The following is a 21,226-nucleotide window of genomic DNA, read 5'->3' on the forward strand; positions in this document are numbered from 1 at the left end:
GCCATCCTCTGGGAAGAGGATCTCCCTCCTCTCCCTCATGGCCTGCAGCATTAGATCCAGGTCGGCATCGATGAAATCCGGGTCTGCTCAACCCCTAGTGCCAGGCCTCCAGCTCCCCTGTGACATCTCGTTTCCCTTTGGTGCTTATGATCTCTCCCTTACGCCAGGCAGCAACCTCAGTGATGGCTGCTGTGCAGTGTCTACATGAGCCGCACACTTGATCTGACCATCCTCCATTTTCAATTCCAATGGCTCTGAGTGGACAGGAAACCCATCTTCATACTAATTAAGGGCTTACCCATTTGAAAATTGCAATCTGAATTGGTTTCCCACAGGAGATGGTTTTCTGACCCAAAACCAGACCCTGTTCCTGTTTCCTGCCTCTGTAATGAAAATCCAGCCCATTAACTCTGTTTCTCTCTCCACGGATGCTACCAGACCTGCTGAGTACTAACAGCATTTTCTTTTTATATTTCAGATTTCCTGCATCCATAGTGTATTGCTTTTGGTTTATGTTCATTCCTATTTTAAGCCCTTTTAAGATTCTCACCTCTTCTCTGATAACTAACACTATCTATTTTTGGACAAGGTGCATGCATCTCTAAATTCAGAGTTTCATTTTAAATACACTTTGCATTGAAATGAAAACATTAAGCCATATAATTTGCTACCACATCCTTGTTCCAGGTTTGACTGCACAATGAAATATTAAATATAAAACACCCCAATAAGAAAATAACAGCCTGTTTTCAAATCATTGAGTTGAAGGAGTTGATCAATTCAATTAAACTCTAACTACTAATGCTAAATAAGCAGAAGTGTGCCAATAGACATATTTGTATTTATGTGTTCCTTGAATTGGCTGAATGATACTGTACTTTCTGTAATATGAAACATGCTTCTGACTTTAATTTTAAATAATTATGCTATTGGTAGATGTTCAATCATGAACTTAATTTAAAAATTGCATCTATTATCTCACTTGCAGCTAACATTTTGATTCCCCTGATAATAGGCTGTTTCTGTTGTCATAGACAGATACAGCACTGAAACAGGCCCTTTGGTCCAACAAGTCCATACTGACCTTCAACCACCCATTTATACTAATCCTGCATTAATCCCATTTCCCTCTCACAACCCCGTCAACCCTCAATTCTCATACCACCTACCTACACTAGGGGCAATTTATCTATCAACCTGCAAGTCTTTGGCATGTGGGAGGAAACTGGAGCACCCGGAGAAAACCCGCACAGTCACAGGGAGAACTTGCAAACTCTGCACAGGCAGTACCCAGCTGTGAGGCTGCAGTGCTAACCACTGTGCCGCTCTGACAGTGACACACTGCAGGTGTTTCAAAATGGCATTAAGTCACATTAACCTAAAATTTACCTCAGGACAAAAGTGGTAGTATTTGAGGGGAATTCTGTTTGTGATTTTTCAGCTTGTTTATCTAATTTAACCCCAGCTTCCGATATTCAGAACTTATTGGGTGTGTTGAAGAAGCGACAAACATTACAACAACCTTATTCGGAAAACAAGAAAGTTGTGAATCCTTATCATAATCTTGAAAAGACACAATATCCATATCATGAAGAATCAGCAAATCCTTATCCTGATGTAGTACTTTATCATGAGTATGCAGACAACCAACAAAGTTCCCCTTACCCTTATCCTGAAGGAGCATCTTATTCTTTTCCTGAGAATAATAAACGAAAGGAATACAATCCTTTTCCTGAGGTGACATATCCTCTTAATCGCATGGTGGAACCACTTCCTGATCCTAAAATCAGCACCATCACTGATCCTGCATTGGTCCCTGTCCGTAATGATGAACTAGAGAAACAGTATTATTCTGAAGTTCTAGCTCAGCCTTCTTCTGAAATGATGTATCCACTTTATCCCGATGAGGTATCTCTATCTGACGCTGAAGTGGTACCATCATTGTATCCCGAAATGGCACATTTGCAATCTCCCGAAGTGACACCTCCACCTTCGCCTGCATCGGTATTACAGACTTCTCCTGAAGTGGAACCAGCGCATAATACTGAAGTGTTACTACACACTTCACTCAAAGTGGTATCTCCACCTTATTCTAAAGATTCACCTCAGCCATTCCCTAAAGTGGCACCATCACCTTCACCTGAAGTGATAACTCCATCTTCACCTGAACTGCCACCTCCTCCAACACCTGCAGTGGCACCTCCTCCATCACCTGAAGTGGCACCTTCACCATCGCCTGAAGTGGCACCTCCATCTTCACCTGAGATGGCTTCTCCTCCATCACCTGAAGTGGCACCTCCTCCATCACCTGAAGTGTCACCACCTCCTTCACCTAAAGTGGCACCTCCATCTTCACTTGAAGTGGCACCTCCACCATCACCTGAAGTGGCACCTCCTCCATCACCTGCAGTGGCACCTCCTCCATCACCTGCAGTGGCACCTTCACCATCACCTGAAGTGTCACCACCTCCTTCACCTAAAGTGACACCTCCATCTTCAGTTGAAGTGGCACCTCCACCGTCACCTAAAGTGGCACCTTCACCATCACCTGCAGTGGCACCTCCTCCATCACCTGAAGTGGCACCTTCACCATCACCTGAAGCGGCACCTCCATCTTCACCTGAAGTGGCATCTCCTCCATCACCTGAAGTGGCACCTCCATCTTCACCTGAAGTGGCACTTCCTCCTTCACCTAAAGTGGCACTTCCATCTTCACTTGAAGTGGCACCTCCTCCATCACCTGAAGTAGCACCTCTGCCATCACCTGAAGTGGCACCTTCACCATCACCTGAAGTGGCACCACCTCCTTCACCTGAGGTGGCACCTCCATCTTCACCTGAAGTGGCATTTCCGCCATCACCTGAAATGGGACCTCCACCAACACCTAAAGTGGCACCTCCATCTTTTCCTGAAGTGGCACAACCTCCATCACCTGATGTGGCACCTCCATCGTCACCTGAAGTGGCACCTTCACCATCACCTGAAGTGGCACCACTTCCTTCACCTGAGATGGCACCCCCATCTTCACCTGAAGTGGCACCTCTGCCATCACCTGAAGTGGCACCTTCACCATCACCTGAAGTGGCACTACTTCCTTCACCTGAGATGGCATCTCCTCCATCACCTGAAGTGGCATCTCCTCCATCACCTGAAGTGGCACCTCCATCTTCACCTGAAGTGGCACTTCTGTTATCACCTGAAATGGGACCTCCACCAACACCTAAAGTGGCACCTCTGTCTTATCCTGAAGTGGCAACACCTCCTTCACCTGAAGTGGCACCTTCACCATCATCTGAAATGGCACCTCCTCCTTCACCTGAAGTAGCACCTTCACCATCACCTGAAGTGGCACCTTCACCATCACTTGATGTGGCAGCACCTCCTTTACCTGAACTGGCACCACCTCCTTCACCTGAGGTGGCACCTCCATCGTCACCTGAAGTGGCACTTCTGCCATCACCTGAAATGGGACCTCCACCAACACCTAAAGTGGCATCTCCGTCTTCTCCTGAAGTGGCACCACCTCCATCACGTGATTTGGCATCTCCCCTATCACCTGAAGTGGCACCTTCACCATCACCTGAAGTAGCACCACCTCCTTCACCTGAAATGGCACCACCATCTTCACCTGAAGTGGCACTTCAGCCATCACCTGAAGTGGCACCTCCACCATCACCTGAAGTGGCACCTTCACCATCACCTGAAGTGGCACTACCTCCTTCACCTGAGGTGGCACATCCATCGTCACCTGAAGTGGCACTTCTGCCATCACCTGAAATGGCATCTTCATCATCACCTGAAGTGGCACTACCTCCTTCACCTGAGGTGGCACATCCATCGTCACCTGAAGTGGCACCTCTGTCTTCTCCTGAAGTAGCACCACCTCCATCACTTGTTGTGGCATCTCACCTATCGCCTGAAGTGTCACCTTCACCATCACCTGAAGTGACACCACTTCCTTCACCTAAAGTGGCACCTCCATCTTCATCTGAAGTGGCACTTCTGCCATCACCTGAAATGGGACCTCTGTCAACACCTAAAGTGGCACCTCCGTTTTCACCTGAAGTAACACCTCTTCTAATACCTGAAATGGCACCTCCATCATCACCTGAAATGGCACCTCCATTTTCACCTGAGGTGGCACCTCCATCTTCACCTGAAATGGCACCTCCTTCATCACCTGAAGTGGCACCTCCGCCATCACCTGAAGTTGCACCTCCATTTTTACCAGAAATGGCACCTCTGTCTTCACCTGAAGTGGCACCTTCTCCATCACCTGAAATGGCACCTCTTCCTTCACCTGAAGTGGCACCTCCTCCATCTTCACCTGAAGTGGCACCTCTGCCATCACCTAAAGTCGCGTCTCTGCCATCCCCAGGCATAGCATCTCCACTTTCACCAGAAGTGGCACCTCCGCCATCTGAAGTGGCACCTCTGTTCTCAACTGACCTGGATCCTCTACCGTCACCTGAAGTGGCACCTCTGCCCTTATCCGAGATGGCTCTGCCATCACCTGAAGTGGCTGCTCAGCCTTATGCTGAATTGATATCTCCACCTTATCCTGCAGGGTTACTTCTGCCTTCTCCTGAAGTGAAGTCTCCATTTTATCTTGAAGTTGCATCTGTGCCATTTCCTAAAGTGGCTCCTCCACCTTATCCTCAAGCGATATCCCTTCCTTACCTTGAAGTGATGTCGCCACCTTATCCTGAAATGAAGTCTCTCCCTTACCCTGAAGTGGCACCTATTACTTATCGAGAAATGAAATCCCCATCTCATCCTGAAGTGGCATCTCTGCCTAATCCTGAAGTAATATCTCCGACTTATCCTAAAGTGATGTCTCCATCTTATCCTAAAGTGATGTCTCCATCTTATCCTCAAGTGATCTCTCCGTCTTATCCTCAAGTGATGTCTCCATCTTATTCTAAAGTGATGTCTCTGCCTTATCCTAAAGTGATGTCTCTGCCTTACCCTGAAGTGGCACCTCTTACTTACCGAGAAATGAAATTCCCGTCTCATCCTGAAATGGAGCCTCTGCCTTATCCTGAAGTAATATCTCCACCTTATCCTGAAATGGGATCACAGCTTTATTCTAAAGTGGTACCTCTGTTTTACCCTAAAAGGGTAGCACCACCTCATCCTTATGCGAAACCCTCACCTTATCCTAGAATGGAACCATCACCTCACCCGAATGTGAAACCTTCACCTTATCCTAGAATGGAACCTCTGCCTTATCCTAGAATGGAACCATCACCTCGCCCGAATGTGAAACCTTCACCTTATCCCAGAATGGAACCTCCAGCTTATCCTAGAATGGAATCTCTAACTTATCCTAGAATGGAGCCATCACCTCACCCGAATGTGAAACCTTCACCTTATCCCAGAATGGAACCTCCAGCTTATCCTCGAGTGGAACCTCTGCCTCCTCCTAGAAAAGAACTTTTGCCTTTTCCTGGAATGGACTCTCCACCTTATCCTGAATTTGGAACTCATCTTGAAATCGTACCTTCATCTTACTCTGAAGAGTTAAATCCAATTTTCCAAGAAGTGGTATCCTCACCTGAAGTGGCAGTTCCAGCATATCATGAAAAGCCTTACCCATATCTTACCGATAAGAAACAAAAATTGGAAAAACCTTATTCTTATTTTGGCATAATGGCTGATCTAAAGCCTGAAGTACCAGATCAGAACTACAAAAGATCCTGTCTACCTGGATGGACTTATTATAAGTACTTATCATCCTGTTATCAATTCTTCCCCAAGTTGAAAAAAACCTGGATAGAAGCTGAGGTAAGACAAAAATATCTCAATTTTCTTTTTCTTTTCTTTACATATTAATTCTTGGGATGTGGGCATCGCTGGAAAGGCCAGCAGTTGTTGCTCTAGTGATGGTAATGGTGGGCCTTCTAAAACCACTGCAATCTGTGTGGCGAAGTACCCCTACAATGTTCCAGGATTATGACTCAGGGACAATGAAGGAATGGCGACATGTGTCCAAGTCAGGATGGCATGCGATGTTGATGGGAACTTGGAGGTGGTGGTATTCCCACCTGTCCCAAGTTGCTCTCGTTCTTCCAGTATAGTGGAGGTCAAGGATTTGGGAGGTAATGCTGAAGAAGTCTTCAGGTTATTGCAGTGCATCCTGTAGATAGCAGTTGCGTTAAGCTGATCATGTAGGGGGTGGATCTTCAGGTTAGAGGTGTTGATCATGGAGACTGCTTTGTCCTGGATGGTGTTGAGCTTTTCAGTGTTGTTTCCATCCAGGAAAGTGAACAGTATTCCATCACACTCTGACTTGTGACTTGGTGGTGGAGAGGCTTCAGGAAGTCAAGAGGTGAGTCACTCAACACAGAATACATAGATCTAACTTGCTCTGGTAACTGCACAATTTATGTGACTAGTCCAGTTGAGTTTCTGGTCAATTGTGACCCCCAAGGATGTTGATGGTGAGAGTCTGGACGATTGTAATTTATTAATTTGCACAGCTAAGAAAGGAACATAAATTGTTTCTTCTTTCATTGCCTCTACATAATATTTGTATTGATTCATACATCAAATACTATGGTGAAAAAAATTGAGCTTATGTTGAGTGTCTCACCTAGTCTAAAAATAAGTGGCACTAGTGATGAGAGATTGGTGAGCTTCCATGCTTTGAAATGTCTAATTATTAATGATTTTTTTTTTGTTTAGTTTTTCAATCCTTCACAGATTGTTAACCTCACTATTAGCAGAGAAAAAATTTCCACCCGGGAACTTAACATTAGAATGTCGATGGGATTATGTAAAGTCCTGGGGTGGCTGGTTTGCTGTTAGTTTGGTTAATTTTCAGTTCGTTAATATGATGATAAAAAAACTATTGAGTATTTAAAATCTTCCTGTTATTGTATTTTCTCCCTCCAACTTCTCTCCTCATTTCTTGAGGTACAGAGTCATGAAAAGGTATCATTTCAAGGGCATTGACTACTCTGTAACACCTTGAGAAAATGCTGTTCCTCATGCATTATTAGCCTACTCAACCATGGAGGCCTTTACAGCTGAACCTAGTCGTAATAATATAAGTGAACTTACCTATGAACGTATAAAAACAAAGGACAAGACCAGCTGGCCCATTGAGTATGTTCTATATTGTCATGTTGCAAATTCTACACACAATGACCCTTCTTCACCCACCAACTACACAATTTCCTTGTAAAAGCAAAAGGAAAACTAGTGAAAGAAACCCTCGGCGAATTTTGGAATAAAACTCAAAAAAGTTTTGACCCCTGAAAGCAATCAAACAACTTCCTGGAGACCAACCTACCTTCTATACGGAATTATGTTGACCACACTCAGAAAATAATTCAGCTCCTTTTTGAATGATTACAGTGAATCCACAATCACTGCAAGATTTTGTCAAGAGATCAATGACTCTGGGCAAAAAGAAGAACCTCCTGACATCTAACCTAGTTCTATACTCATGTCACCTAGTTCTCCCTAACCTATCTAACTCAAATAGCCACAATGACCATATATAATCCTTTATTTTATAAACCTCAATCAAATCTCCACAAAGTCTATGCTTTTCTACAGTTATAAGACTCAGCTCTCCAAGCCTATCATAGTATCTAAAAGCCATTAAACTAGATATCAATGTAGTGGTCCTCCTTTGAACCTTTTCCAGGGTCTCTATAATCACTTGCCTTGTGAGGGGAATGAAACTAGATACAGCGAAGGAATTTTAACTCTCCCTGATTGGCAGGAAAGGAGGTGTGGAGTAGTTAAAATGGAGCAGCTCTAATTCCATTGATTTCCCATTTTAATACTCCTGGTTTTGGCAGCAGCTGAGGCTCCCATCAGACTCCGACGGGAACCCAATAGCAGTTCAACCAGATCCTGAGTGGGTGCCCACTTTGGCCACTCCATCAAATAAAACTGTCGGGAAGCCAGTGACACCCTCTAAGGCAAATCAAAAGAGCTTTCCTTATGGGGCCAGGAGGATTAGGTGTGATCCTGTAAGCCCAAAAAGGAAAGTCCTCGGGGGGCCATTTTCGCTGAATATTTTAGGCGCTAAAGAGGTAAAAAGGTGGCCAAGGTGGGTCTTAAGCTGCAACATTGGTTTAACCCGTGTTTAGGACAAGATGCCATCTTGGTAATGGAGTTGAGGCCAGTGCTCGGAACAGCTGCCCACAGCCTTCTTAAACAGCTGATTGCCACTTAAAATTTCTGCTCATCCTCATTAAAGAGGCTGCACAGCATTTTGATGCCTTCAAACAACACCCTCTCTGAACAGTGACTAGCTGTTTGGGAGTAGCCATGGTGTTGATGTTGATTTTAAGTGCTGCTTAAAGGAATACCTACCACTTAAAAGGATACTTATCATTTCATAATCATTGCTGCTGGAGCTGTGAAGAGGACCTTTAAAATACATAGGGTAACTTTCTGGGACTTTGTCAAGACTTCACCAGCACTTGAACAGCAATTATTCAGAAAATTCTGTGAGGAATTCACCTAAAAAGAGTAAGCGCTGTGCTACTCCACCTTATTGAACACCTTGTAGGAGTCATCAAGAGAAACATTTAGTAATGGGCATCTTGCCCAAGTTGGATGCCCTAACTATAATCTTCCAAAGTTCCCTCAATTTGGGAACCATTCCTTTAGATTGGAAAATTGTGCCTGTCACTCCACTATTTCAGAAAGAAAAAAGAGGGAAACCAGGGAATTATAAACTGGTTAGCCTAACATCTGTTGTCACAAAATTACTAGTCTGTGATTAAGGATGGGGTGACTGAAAATTTTCAGCTGATCAGAGACAGGGTAGGTCATGCCTGATAAGCCTGGTTGAATTTTTTGCGGTGTTGGGATAGAAAGCCACATATCAAAATTTGCTGATGACACAAAGATGGGCAGCATTGTAAGCAGTGGTAGATTGAAATATAAAATTACAAAGTGATATTGATAGATTAAGTGAATAGGAAAAGCTATGGCAAATGTGAGGTCATTACCTTTAGATCTAAAAAAGGATAGAAATTATGAAAAGCTAGAAACAGTGGAGGTCCAAAGGAACTTGGGGTACAGATACAGAGATCATTAAAATGTCATAAACAAGGGCAGAAAATAATCAAAAAAGCTATTGAAATGCTGGCCTTTATAGCTAGAGGATAAGAATATAAGGGGGTAGAGGTTATGCTACAGCTATGCAAAGCCCTGAATAGACCACACCTGAAGTCATGAGAACTGTACTGGGCACCACATCTTGGGAAGAATATGCTATAGGCCTTGGCGGGAGTGCAGCATAGACTTACCAGAATGATACATGAACTCCAAGGGTTAAACTATGAGGTGAGATTACCTAAACTAGGGTTTTATTCTCTGGTATTTAGAAAGTTAAGGTGTGATATGATCGAAGTTTTGAAGGTATTAATTGGAACTGAAAGGGTAGGTGGAGAGACAAACTAGTCCTCCTAGTTGGGGAAAGCAGACCAAGGGGGCATAGTCTAAAATTTAGAGCCAGACCTTTCAGGAGTAAAATTAGTAAAAGCGTCAATGCGCAAAAGATGGTAGCAGTTGGAACTCTCGTCCACAATTGGCAATTGATGTAAATTGTTAATTTTAAAGTTGAGTTTGATAGATTTGTTTTGTTATCTTAAGGTATTAAGGGATATGGGGCAAAGGCAGGTATATGGAGTTAGGTCACAGATCAGCCATAATCTCATTGAATTGTGGAACAGGCTCAAGGGGTTAAATGGCCTACTGCTGTTCCTATGCTCCTCTTGATCTGGATAAGAAATGGGAGGAGGACATGAGGTAAGACAGAGTGATACCAGTTGCTGTGTGAGAGAGGGACAGGAGAGCAAAAAAACTGAGGTGGTGTCCTTCCCCTCCTACAAATAAAGAACATCACTCCTTGTCTGGACCTCCTCCACCAGGACCTATGAGGACTTGCACACGCTCTCGCTCAGTGCCCAGGCCATCCTGCAACATGCCGCTGTGTGGCAGCCAGTGCACTCCACACCTTCAGTGCAAGTGCTTGCAAGGAGTCCACATATACTGCTCCACAAAAATTGTGTCTGATCAGCACTTGAGTGCTAAACTTGCAGGTTTCTGGTCAGTGCCTGCAAGCACATTCAAATCTTGGCAATTATCAATTAGCCTGAAAACTGCGTGCTACATCAGGATTTTCAAACAGGCGTTGTTTAGCACAGCACCTAGTTACCGGCTGTTTTCACCTTTGGGCCAAAATAAACGACCAGGACTCTACTGCCTGGGCTATACACATTTCCGCCTTTCTCCCCACTCCCCATTGCAAGACCCTCACAACAGCCCCCTCCCAGTTAAAATCTGCCAGGCCTCTGAGAAAGACAGAATGTAATATTACTGCCTCCTCCCACTGGCACCCAACTGGGAGTTAATATCAGCCCTAATATTCCAGATCAGGCCTGGCCAAGGTTTTGTACAGAGATAGTCTTGTATTTGTTTTAGCAATCTACCCTAGCATTCTATTTGCTTTTGCAGTTGCGTGTCCAAATGATCCTGAGTCTAAAAGGGTTAAATTATGAAACTAGATTGCATAGACTAGGCTTGTATTCTCTTGAATATAGAAAACTTCAAGGGCGATCTAATCAGAAGGGTAAATGGAGGGTAACAATTTCTTCTGGTGGAAGTCCAGAACTAGGCAGCATAACTTTAAAATTAGAGTTAGGCCATTCATGGGTGATATCAGAAAGCACTTCTTCACACAAAGAGTAGTGGAAATCTGGAACTGAATCTCCCAAAAATCTGTTGAGTCTAGGGACCAAATGAAAATTTCAAAACTGAGACTGATGGATTTTTTATTGGTAAGGGTATTAGTCTTTATGGAACCAAGGTGGGTAAATGGAATTAAGATACTTGATCTAATTGTATGGTGGAACATATTCAAGGAGCTGAATGGCTTATTCCAATTTGAATGTTCCTCTGTACCTAGTGACATTAGCTGTGGAACTTCAAAGATTCATGCATTATAACATCTGGTTCCTTCTAAAACCTTTCTGATCTGTATGTCTCTATCCAACAATGGGAATGAATTTATTAAATATTGTTATTCCTGTAATGTTAACCCTATTCTACTAAATTAAAATCCTATGGAACAATCTTAGATAACATCTACCTAATATAGATTAAAACGATGGGTGGGGGGGGAGGGTTAAAAAGAAAATATCAGGGATAGCACCGCTAACATGCCATGTACATGTCTACTGCCAATTCTTATGATGGCTAGCTGTGCAGCATGCGTGTGTCCTGTTTTGGCAAGGCAGGACACCTCACTATAATATTTAAACCAGCCTCCCCCGTGCAGTTGGGGGGCCCAATGTAAATATAGCTGTTACCGACTGGATTTCCCAGGGTTTAGAAACCTGGCAGTGAAATGGAGATGGACGCAACTGGCTCCAGCAGGTAGGTGCTTTTTAGGGCAGTCCTTGTGGGCCAGGAGGAACAGGAGGGCAGTCGACCAACACATGTCAGTCAACCAAAGGTCTAAATTGACTCCACTTAGTCAGCATTGCCCTGGATTCATTAGACAGTGACCATTTCAGCCTTCATATTATCAAGCCTTTAACAAAGCTGAAAAGCCTTTGATAAAATGATGTACAGATGACTGCTAAATAAGCTGAAAACAATTTGAATTTAAAGTGAAGCCTGGAAATAGATTTAAAACAAAAACAAGAAATGCTGGAATCACTCAGCAGGTCTGGCAGCATCTGTGGAAAGAGAAGCAGAGTTAACGTTTCGGGTCAGTGACCCTTCTTCGGAACTCCGAATAGATTTAAAAATTGACTGAAGTAAAGAAAGCAATGGGTACTAGTTGGCAAGGAAAATCTGGGTCACAGGGAAGTGCTGAGTGATGTGCACCAAGGACTGTTGGTGGGGCCTTTACCCTTTCTAACTGATATCAATGTCTTGGTTTCCGAGATCAGGATTCCCATCCACAATCCTGCCTGAGATTGGGTGTCATCATGGTGGAGAAAGCTGAAAAATGCGTACACTGAGTCCTACTGCCCCTTCAGTGCTCTGAGCAGAACTGAAAGTTTTGGAGAAAGTTTGACCTGTAGGCATCTAATAATCCATCCAATCCAGAGCAGATATACTTAAATATATCAACGGTTTGGGGAAGGTAATAGTTTTCCTTTGGGAATTCCCTCATCCCTGTGTATTTAGGATCAGAATTATGAAGTTATTAAGAGAAAGAATGGTAGCAAGGAGAATGAGGCATCCATTGATACCCACTCCACAGGATATAAAGGCCCAGATCAAACAATGAGTTTTCACAAAGCTGTATATGCGGCGAGTAACCAGGAGAGTATATGCGGTGAGTAATTCACCTCCTGACTCTGATGCTGGCATAGCCAGTGATGCCCACATCCCATGAATAAATTAAAAAAAATATGAGAATGCTCTGCTTCCCCCAGTAGCATTTGTGGAGTTATGCCAACTACTGACTATAGACTTGCTGTTCAGATTAACATAGGGCACTAATTATCAGTGGCTGATAAAACTCTGAATTTTAACACCATTGATTCCTTTCAGCCAGCCTCAGGTGATCTCAGCCACATCAAGCAATCCATTGGATGCTATTGTATAAAGAAGGCCGCAGATGTCCTGTTGTATCAGGCATCCAAATGTATAATCTTCTAAATAGGCCCAGCCCTGTAGAGAGAGTGATCAGTCATCTTTTGTAGACTAGCAAAATTAACCGAGGTACAGATGTCATTGATGGTATCATTCACTCCACACAAGTGCCAGGCAATGACCATCTCAAACGAGAGAGAATCTAACCAGCTCCCCTTGTTCAATAGCATTACCATCACTGAATCCACCCACTATCAACATCCTGGGGGGTTACCATTGACCAGAAACAGAACTGGACCAGCCACGTAAATGCTGTGGCTACAAGAGCAAGTCAGAGGCTGGGAATTCTGCGGCTAGTAACTCACCTCCTGTCTCCCCAATATCTGTCCACCATTTACAAGGCACAAGTCAGGAGTCTGATGGAATACTTTCCATTTGCCTGGATGGGTGCAGCTCCAACAACACTCAAGAGGCTCGACACCATTCAGGACAAAGCAGCCCGCTTGATTGGCACCCCATCCACCACCTTCAACGTTCACTCCCTCTACCACCAACGCACAGTGGCAGCAGTGTGTGCCATCTACAAGATGCACTTCAGCAACTCACCAAGGCTCCTTCTACAGCACCTTCCAAACCCACAACCTCTACCACCTGGAAGGACAAGGGTAGCAGATGCATGGGAACACCAGCATGTCGTTGAGTCAAAATCTTCAATGTCGTTGGGTCAAAACCCTGGAACTCCCTTCCTCACAGCACTGTTGGTGTACCTACACCCCAAGGACTGTAGCGGTTCAAGAAGGCAGCTCAGTACCACCTTCTCAAGGGCAATTACGGATGGGTAATAAATGCTGGCCTAGCCAGCGGTACCCACATCCCATGATAGAATAAATTTTAAAACTCCATATGGCATTGTATGCACTGAATGGAAACCCCTTCAATTTCACCAACATTAAGGGGTATGATTCCATTAATGTACAGCTAGTATGTGATGCTGATTCCATAATTTTACATGTGAATGTGTGCTACCCTGGAATCTACCATGATTCATTTGTACTTCAGTAATCAGCAAAACCTTTGTTGTTGAGCCAGAGCAATGCTGATTGAAGGATGCCTCCTGTAATCCTGACTGACACCACCTCTCCAAGATTGGCAAAGGAGACCTTATAACTATTTGCATTCAAATCGAGCAGAAAATCTGAATTTTAAGGTCCCTTTTCAAATGCGTCAATAGGTCTTGGGGAGCCCTACAGTAAATTCCACTTAGGGTTTCACAAATTATCGCGCTTGTTTTGCAACAATGCCATCCAGAATGGGTTTGTCCTTCTAGGTGTGGACAGGGAGGAAGGAAAGGGCCCTCCATCATTTGATCATGCAGTGGTTGATGAGGTTTTTTAGGAGAACCTATTGCCAGCAGCTCAAGATAATCAATAACTGCTTTCAGTAAATTGGACTCAAGACATCCAGCTAAATTTATTTTCCCCTGTTCATGCCTCCTGGTTGTCTAATATTCCTCAAATCAAGAAATCTTTGACCCTTTTAGGGAAAGGTACATACCTCACATGATAACCATAAAGAGAAGAGTTCAGATACTCCAATACAAAATGCATTAGCACTCAGATCATTTTCTAGTTTATTTACGTTAAGGTCTCAGAACTACCCCTTCTACTTCTTACTACTGAGTCTACCTCTTGTACCTAAACTTTGCTTACTTGTGATCCTAGCTTTTTGCACCAATGTGGTGCTCCCTGAGTTCAGGAAGTTACAAGGTGTAAAAAGCTAGGTTCCTAAGCTACTCAGCTGATGGCAATTGTTTGTCATCACCATCCCCCACTCCACATGTCCTTTTATTTTTCAATTCCCTCTCCTGCTCACTGGTGTTGTGTGCATCACCCTATGGTATTCCCTCTAACTCACTAAGAACATCTTCCTTCGTATCTGAGCAGGTTCTCAAGTAAGGAACTAAGATGGTGCAAGTGAGGCAAGTATCATGGTTGAAGAGGTGGAAGTGCCAGTCTGCTCACTGAACAATTTTTTTTATTCGTTCTTAGGATGTGGGCATCAGTAGCAAGGCTAGCATTTGTTGTCCATCCCTAACTGCCTTTGAGAAGGTAGTGGTGAGTCGCCTTCTTGAATCACTGCTGTCCATGTGGTTTAGGTACACCCACAGTGCTGTTAGGAAGGAAGTTTCAGGTTTTTGACCCAGTGACAGTGAAGGAACAGCGATATAGTTCCAAGTCAGGATGGTATGCGACTTGGAGGGGAAATTGCAGGTGGTGGTGTTCCCTTGTGTCTGCACCAGTTGTTCTTCTAGGTGGTAGGGGTCACAGGTTTGGAAGGTGCTGTTGAAGGGGTATTGGTGAGTTGCTACAGTGCATCTTGGTACACACTGCTGCCACAGTGCATTGGTGGTGGAGGGAGTGAATGTCTTAAGGTGGTGGATGGGGTGCCGATCAAGCGGGCTGCTTTGTATTGGATGGTGTCGAGCCTCTTGAGTGTTGTTGGAACTGTACTCATCCAGGCAAGTGGAGAGTATTCCATCACACTCCTGACTTGTGCCTTGTAGATGGTGGACAGGCTTTGGGGAGTCACAAGGTGAGTTATTCACTGCACAATTCCCAGCCTCTGACCTGCTCTTGTAGCCACAGTATTTATATGGCTGGTCCAGTTAAGTTTCTGGTCAATAGTAGCCCCAAGGATATTCTTGGTGGGTGATTCAGCAATGGTAGTGCCATTGAATATCAAGGGGAGCTGGTTAGATTTGCTCTTTTTGGAGATGGTCATTGCCTGGCACTTATGTGACGCGAATGTTACTTGCTACTTATCAGCCCAAGCCTGAATATTGCCCAGGTCTTGCTGCAAGCAGACACGGACTGCTTCAGTATCTGAGGAGTTGCAAATGGTATTAAACACTGTGCAATCATTACTTCTTATGTTGGAGGGAATGGCATTGATGAAGCAGCTGAAGATGGTTGGGCTTAGGACAATATCCTGAGGAACTCTGCAATGATGTCCTGAGGCTGAGATGATTGGCCACCAACAACCACAACCATCTTCCTTTGTGCTAGGTATGACTTCAACCAGTGCAGAGCTTTCCCCTGATTCCCATTGACTTCAATTTTGCTCGGGTTCCTTGATGCCACACTTGGTCAAATGTTGCTTTATGCCAAGGGTGATCACTCTCACAATCACAATGCTGCATTTATAGCTGAGAATGACCTAAAACATACCAAAGGAGATAAATTAGAGAATGGGGAACACTCAGCATTGAAGTTGACAATGGTTATAAGCTCTGAAAGCATGGTCCTGAATTTCCTTGTAATTTCTAATGTTGGGCAGCAGCTACTTTACTGCAGTGCGGTAGAAACCTTGAAGTTTCAGTGCTGATCAGTAGACTGGAGGATATCATTCTGAAAATCAATTGTATCCAGTTCTGGCCACTTAGACTGAAAGAAAATATTTAAGCCCTGGAGATGGTGCAGAAACAAGCAACCAGTTGGTCTCTCACATTGGTAGATTGAGATATTTGAAAAGACTGGAGAAACTGGCATTTCTCCACTATGAATGGGGACCATGGCGAGAATCAAAGACATTAAACTAGCATGAAAAAGATAAGTTCAAGGTACTGTCTCAAGGCAAACTTAAACAGTAGGATAAGGGTGCAAAGAATCAAACTTGTCTAAGTAGGACAGAAGATAGGAAATTCTTATACAATGAGTGGCCAACATTTTGGAATGAATATCAGGTAGGGCACTATGGGCAAAAATTCTAGAAGCATTTACGAGATGGTTGGTTGCTGTGATGGGAAAATATAAGTTTCTTTAAATGGGCAGAGAGGCCTTCCTCATTTGTATTTGTCTTAAGACCTTGAAACCAACTGGCTAAATAACCAGCCCTTGGAGATAATTTCTTTAATCAGAGGCCCAAAATGTTTGAAATATGTCCAGTCTCCGAGATAGAAAGTTAGGCTATAGTCTCAGCAGAAGGTACAAAGTTGTCTCAGCAAGAAGGTAATAAAATACTTAGACTGATATTATACTTAAAAAAGTAGAAATGTTGCAAATAAAAGTAAAAATAAAGTAAAAGAAGAGAATGAATAGAGAATGGAGAGCGAGGGAACAGGTAAGCAGATGTAAAGTGTTAGTGTTTTCATATTTATTTTTGTTGTTAATGGTTAATAATTTGAGTTGCATTTTTACTGTGTTATTAGTGTTGCATTGGTGTCATATTCCATGAATTTTTTGTTGAAATGTCTAGCACAGTTAGACTGGCATTCTCTGAAACCTTCTTCACTCCAAGGGTTAATCATATAACAAGAGCATCAGAACTGAGCATGATAATTGAGAAAAAAACAAACCAAAGATCTGAAACTATTTTCTTTTCTGTTGAAGCTGCTATGCCGACAATATGTGCCACATGGTCACCTTGCCTCCATACACTGGAATGAACACAATCAGTTTATTCAGAATCTGATTAAGACAGAGGACTCATCACAACCTGACACTTGGATTGGTCTTAGTGATTGTTATGAGGTAAAGTTGCCTTATTTCTTGTAGCCGAAACATTTCTGTAAGCAATGCTATCATAGGACAATTTAAAAAGTTCACACCAATCTGCTTTTTTAAAAGAGGCTTTCACCCATTTAAAATAATCACTACAGGTTGTTTGCTTTTTCACAGAAATGTAGACATTAAAATAATGAGATAACTTTTCACACAGGAGGGCCTTTTTCTATGGAGTGATGGATCACCAGCAGATTTTGCAAAATGGGAGAAGGGCCAACCTGACAGTGTGGAAGAAAATGAGAACTGTGTGCACATTAATTCTGGAGGTATGTTCGCCTTTTAGACTGAATTTCAAATGGACCTTGATGCAAACAAATTCCAGATACAATGAGGGACTGACTGCTATAGAAAAGCTATGAGGCCAAGTTTCTTTGTGTGACTATAGAGTGACACTGAGAAGTAGCTATGTTGCATGGGTTGACACATGTCCCCCAGGTCTATCTGTTCCTGTGCCACCTTTTCAATTATACCCTTTATTTTATATTGCCTCTCCTCATTCTTCTTACCAAAATGTATCACTTCACACTTCCCTGCACTAAATTTCATCAGCCACATATCCCCCCATTCCACCAATCTGTCTATGTCCTTTTGAAATCTATCACTATCCCCTCTCAGTTCACAATATGTCCAAGTTTTGGTTAATTTGCAAATTTTGACCCAATATGGATGAAGGCAATAAACATGTCTGGTAGAGGCTCAAAATACCACCAAACTAAAACACAGCTGAATTACAGTAGAATCTTAAATCAGCATTACTTTGGTTGTCTTGTGTTTTATCCCTACCGGCCCTTAGTACCCTGTACTTTCTGTGTAGTTTTTCTCTATTTTAATCTGTCGGCAACCAGACAAAGCCGTTTTCCTGTTAGCAGTTAGACAAGTTATAATAGATTATTGACCTGAGCCGAATTTCCATTGCTTTGGCTCAGTAGCAATCAAATATCCGATAACTGCACCAATTTTTTGTTTTGAATAGTCATCTCATGTCCACAACTGGAGTTAATCCTTCAGTAGAAAAGACTCCAGTTTATACAAAGGACATGCAGTGCTGTTTCAAAATGTTGAAAAGATTCTGCACTGACCATGCTTTTTTGTCAGACCAATCATCCTTCCTCCCTTTCTACAGAGAGTGCTAATTTTCTCTGGGTCTAAACTGTCCTTTAAATCATCGACTTGCCTTCATTAGTATTAAGCTTGTCCTGTGATAAAGGAAAGCGTTCAGTTATGTTGGGGAGATGCTTCTGGGAAAAGCAGGAAAATAGGAATCTTCAATTTAAATGTAAAGTCTAAACTAATGTTTGTGTAAAATATGAAACAAATATTTACATTGAAAGAGAAAAATAAATCAAACCATTTCACACACAGCAGTATGATTCACTGATCAATATAATTTGTAAAAGATTATTTTAACTAAACTGTAGCATTTTTCCCAGGTGTTGGAGGTGGATGGAGTGATACAAACTGTATGGAGCTACTACCTTTTGTTTGTACCTACAAGCTTGTCTAAAGTCAAAAAACATGTAATGATACTTCATGTGCCCTTCAGAAGAATGGATTAATTGCATTGAATTGCCTTGAAGTGGTAGAGTCACTGTATTTGTTGTGATTGTAACAATTTAGTCCAGCATTAAATATTAAAAACCATTGCAAAACAACCTGTTTGATATTTTCTGAAACACTCAAAATAATTAACTTTCTTACAATCATAGAATCTTACAGCACAGAAGGAGGTTGTGCCAGCTCTTTGAAAGAGTTGTCTAATTTAATCCCATTAGTCTTCATCTAGTACAGCATTTAAATTAGGAATTCTATCCATTTGCATTGTCTAGAATGTTGTAATTAACCTTTCTGTCTCTGATGGATTTTGTTCAGTCTTACTCTCTGGATTCTTGATGCAGGTGCCTTGAAGCACCTCCTCATGTCACATCATATCCAGAGAGTGCCTGGAGACTTTCACTGAAATGTTAAAAAAGCAAGTAGGATAAACACCAAAATAAAAGCAAAATAATGCAGATGCTGGAAATCTGAAACAAAAACAAAAAATTCTGGAAATACTCAGCAGGTCTGGCAGTATCTGCGGAGACAGAAGCAGGGTTAACATTTCAGGTCAGTGACCTTTCATCAGAACTGGATAAACACCTTACTGTTACATGGCTCAAATCCCTATACCCAATAAAGAACCCACTGAATACCATATTAATAAATGGGATCATTCTTCAACAATATGTTATGCAGGGTATACAAAGTGTTTACAAAAGCAAAATATCGCAGATGCTGGAAATCTGAAATAAAACAGAAAATGTTAGAAACATTCAACAGGTCTGGCAGCATCTGTGGAGAGAGAAACAGAGTCCAATTCAAGGACTCCACAGATGCTATCAGACCTGCTGAGTATTTCCAGTATTTTCTATTTTTACACTAAGTGTTTGTCATGTTACACCTTTTTGCCTGCAATGGGTTAATAAATGGTTGGATAAGTCCTTTACCCTTTAAATAGATTCATAAAGATAGAGATAGTAATATGTCTGATAATTCATTTATTATTGGAAAAATATTGTCAGTGGTGTTAGTGGAAATCTGCTGGCCTTACCTGGTTTGGCCTACATGTGACTCCAGGCCCACAGCAATGTGGTTGACTCTTAACAGCCCTCTGAAATGGCCCAGAAGCCATTCCATTGTCAAGGGCAATTAGGGATGGGTAACAAATGCTGGCCTTGCCAGTGATGCCCACATCCCATGACAAAATTTTTTTTAAATTGCAATATAGATTTAAAAATCAAGGGGCAGAATAGGATAGCCAAAATTTACAACTGCTGCTTAGAATTCCATCTGGAGGGTAACTTCAATTTCTGTTATATTGTGGGCCCCATCGGGCACCATTATTTTATTGCCAAATTTAATTTTGATTGGCTTGAGGCAAAGTGTTGTTCACCAAACCAAGTGCAGGCTCAGGACCCACTTCTTACCCTAACATCAGGGTCGTGACTTCAGCCCATGTTGTGTAATGCAATATCTTTCTCTCTCCGAACATTAGTTATCCTTGAGTTCTATCATTCAACTGTGCAGTGAAGCTAGGGGATTCTTCATCCATGGTGAAGCCTCATGCTGATGATAAGCACATCACAGCCATCTAGCCAGACACAATGGGCTGAATTTTATTCTCCTGCTGCCGGGAGCGGCGGCGGGTGAAAAAAATAGCGACCCGTATGCACGGGCTGTGTGTCGCCACGCCGCCTCAACCTAGCATGCAACGGCTCATTTAAATACCTGGGGTGGACCTTCAACTGAAGGGGGCGGCCTCAGCGACGCTGTGAACGCGTCAGCTGCCTTAGCGCAGGTACTGGTGCCATTTTTAAAGGGCTGTCAGACCTCCACAGAAACTAAAGAGTTGAACCCCACACCACCCACCCCCCATTACTCTGTAAATAAATTTCTGACCCGTTTCCCCCGCAATACAATGAAAATAAATGGCTGCCCCGTTCCCCCTTCCCCCAAAACACTTACATTGAAGTTTTAGCCTCTCTCCCCACCAACTGCACAAAGTGCAGAGGTCACCCCTTCCCCCCCAACACTAGGGGCTGGATTTTACTGGCCCCCCGACATCGGGGGTCATGGCAGAGGGCCCGGAAAATACCTCCGGGAGAAGCCCGCCATGGGCTTCGATGCCGGGAAGGCCCTGCCCCATTTTATCGGTGGCGGCATTCCCGCCGCTCAGCGATGGGAAATTCATTAAAATACTTAAATCTATTTAAATTATTGAATAAATACTCACCTCGTTGCGATGGCTGTCCCCACTGCGATATTCCGGCCGGTTGCTAGAACTTCCGCGTCTTCGGATCACCATTCGGAGATCTGAGGTGGAACATTGGTTGGGAGGAGGGAAGATTTCAGGACTGGGGGGGTGGGGGGGGTGCGGTGGGGCAGCAGGGAAAACCACTGCAATTGGTGGAGGGGATGGTTGGAAGGGGTTAAAGGTTCTAAACTTTGGGAGGGCAAAGGTTGGGTTCGCGAGATTGTTTTTTTTGGGGGGGACAGGGCAATTAATAAATTGACTAGTCATTGGGGGATTGGAAGAGGGGATTGAA

The 21,226-nt window shown here is 43.2% G+C and overlaps 1 protein-coding gene across 2 annotated transcripts in view; it reads left to right on the forward strand.

Moving 5' to 3' along the window:
* Positions 1-18,745, forward strand: part of LOC137379607 (nascent polypeptide-associated complex subunit alpha, muscle-specific form-like) — a 36,359-nt gene extending 17,614 nt beyond the window's left edge. For both annotated transcript variants that reach the window (XM_068050673.1, XM_068050674.1), the window contains 4 exons: positions 1,466-5,787; positions 16,971-17,111; positions 17,299-17,410; positions 18,575-18,745. In XM_068050673.1, the coding sequence (XP_067906774.1) occupies positions 1,466-5,787; positions 16,971-17,111; positions 17,299-17,410; positions 18,575-18,648 (4,649 nt within the window). In that variant the 3' untranslated portion in view covers positions 18,649-18,745. The remainder of the gene's footprint in view (positions 1-1,465; positions 5,788-16,970; positions 17,112-17,298; positions 17,411-18,574) is intronic.
* Positions 18,746-21,226: the final 2,481 nt, after the last annotated feature.

The sequence above is a fragment of the Heterodontus francisci genome, chromosome 18 (assembly GCF_036365525.1).
Source record: "Heterodontus francisci isolate sHetFra1 chromosome 18, sHetFra1.hap1, whole genome shotgun sequence".
Taxonomy (NCBI): domain Eukaryota; kingdom Metazoa; phylum Chordata; class Chondrichthyes; order Heterodontiformes; family Heterodontidae; genus Heterodontus; species Heterodontus francisci.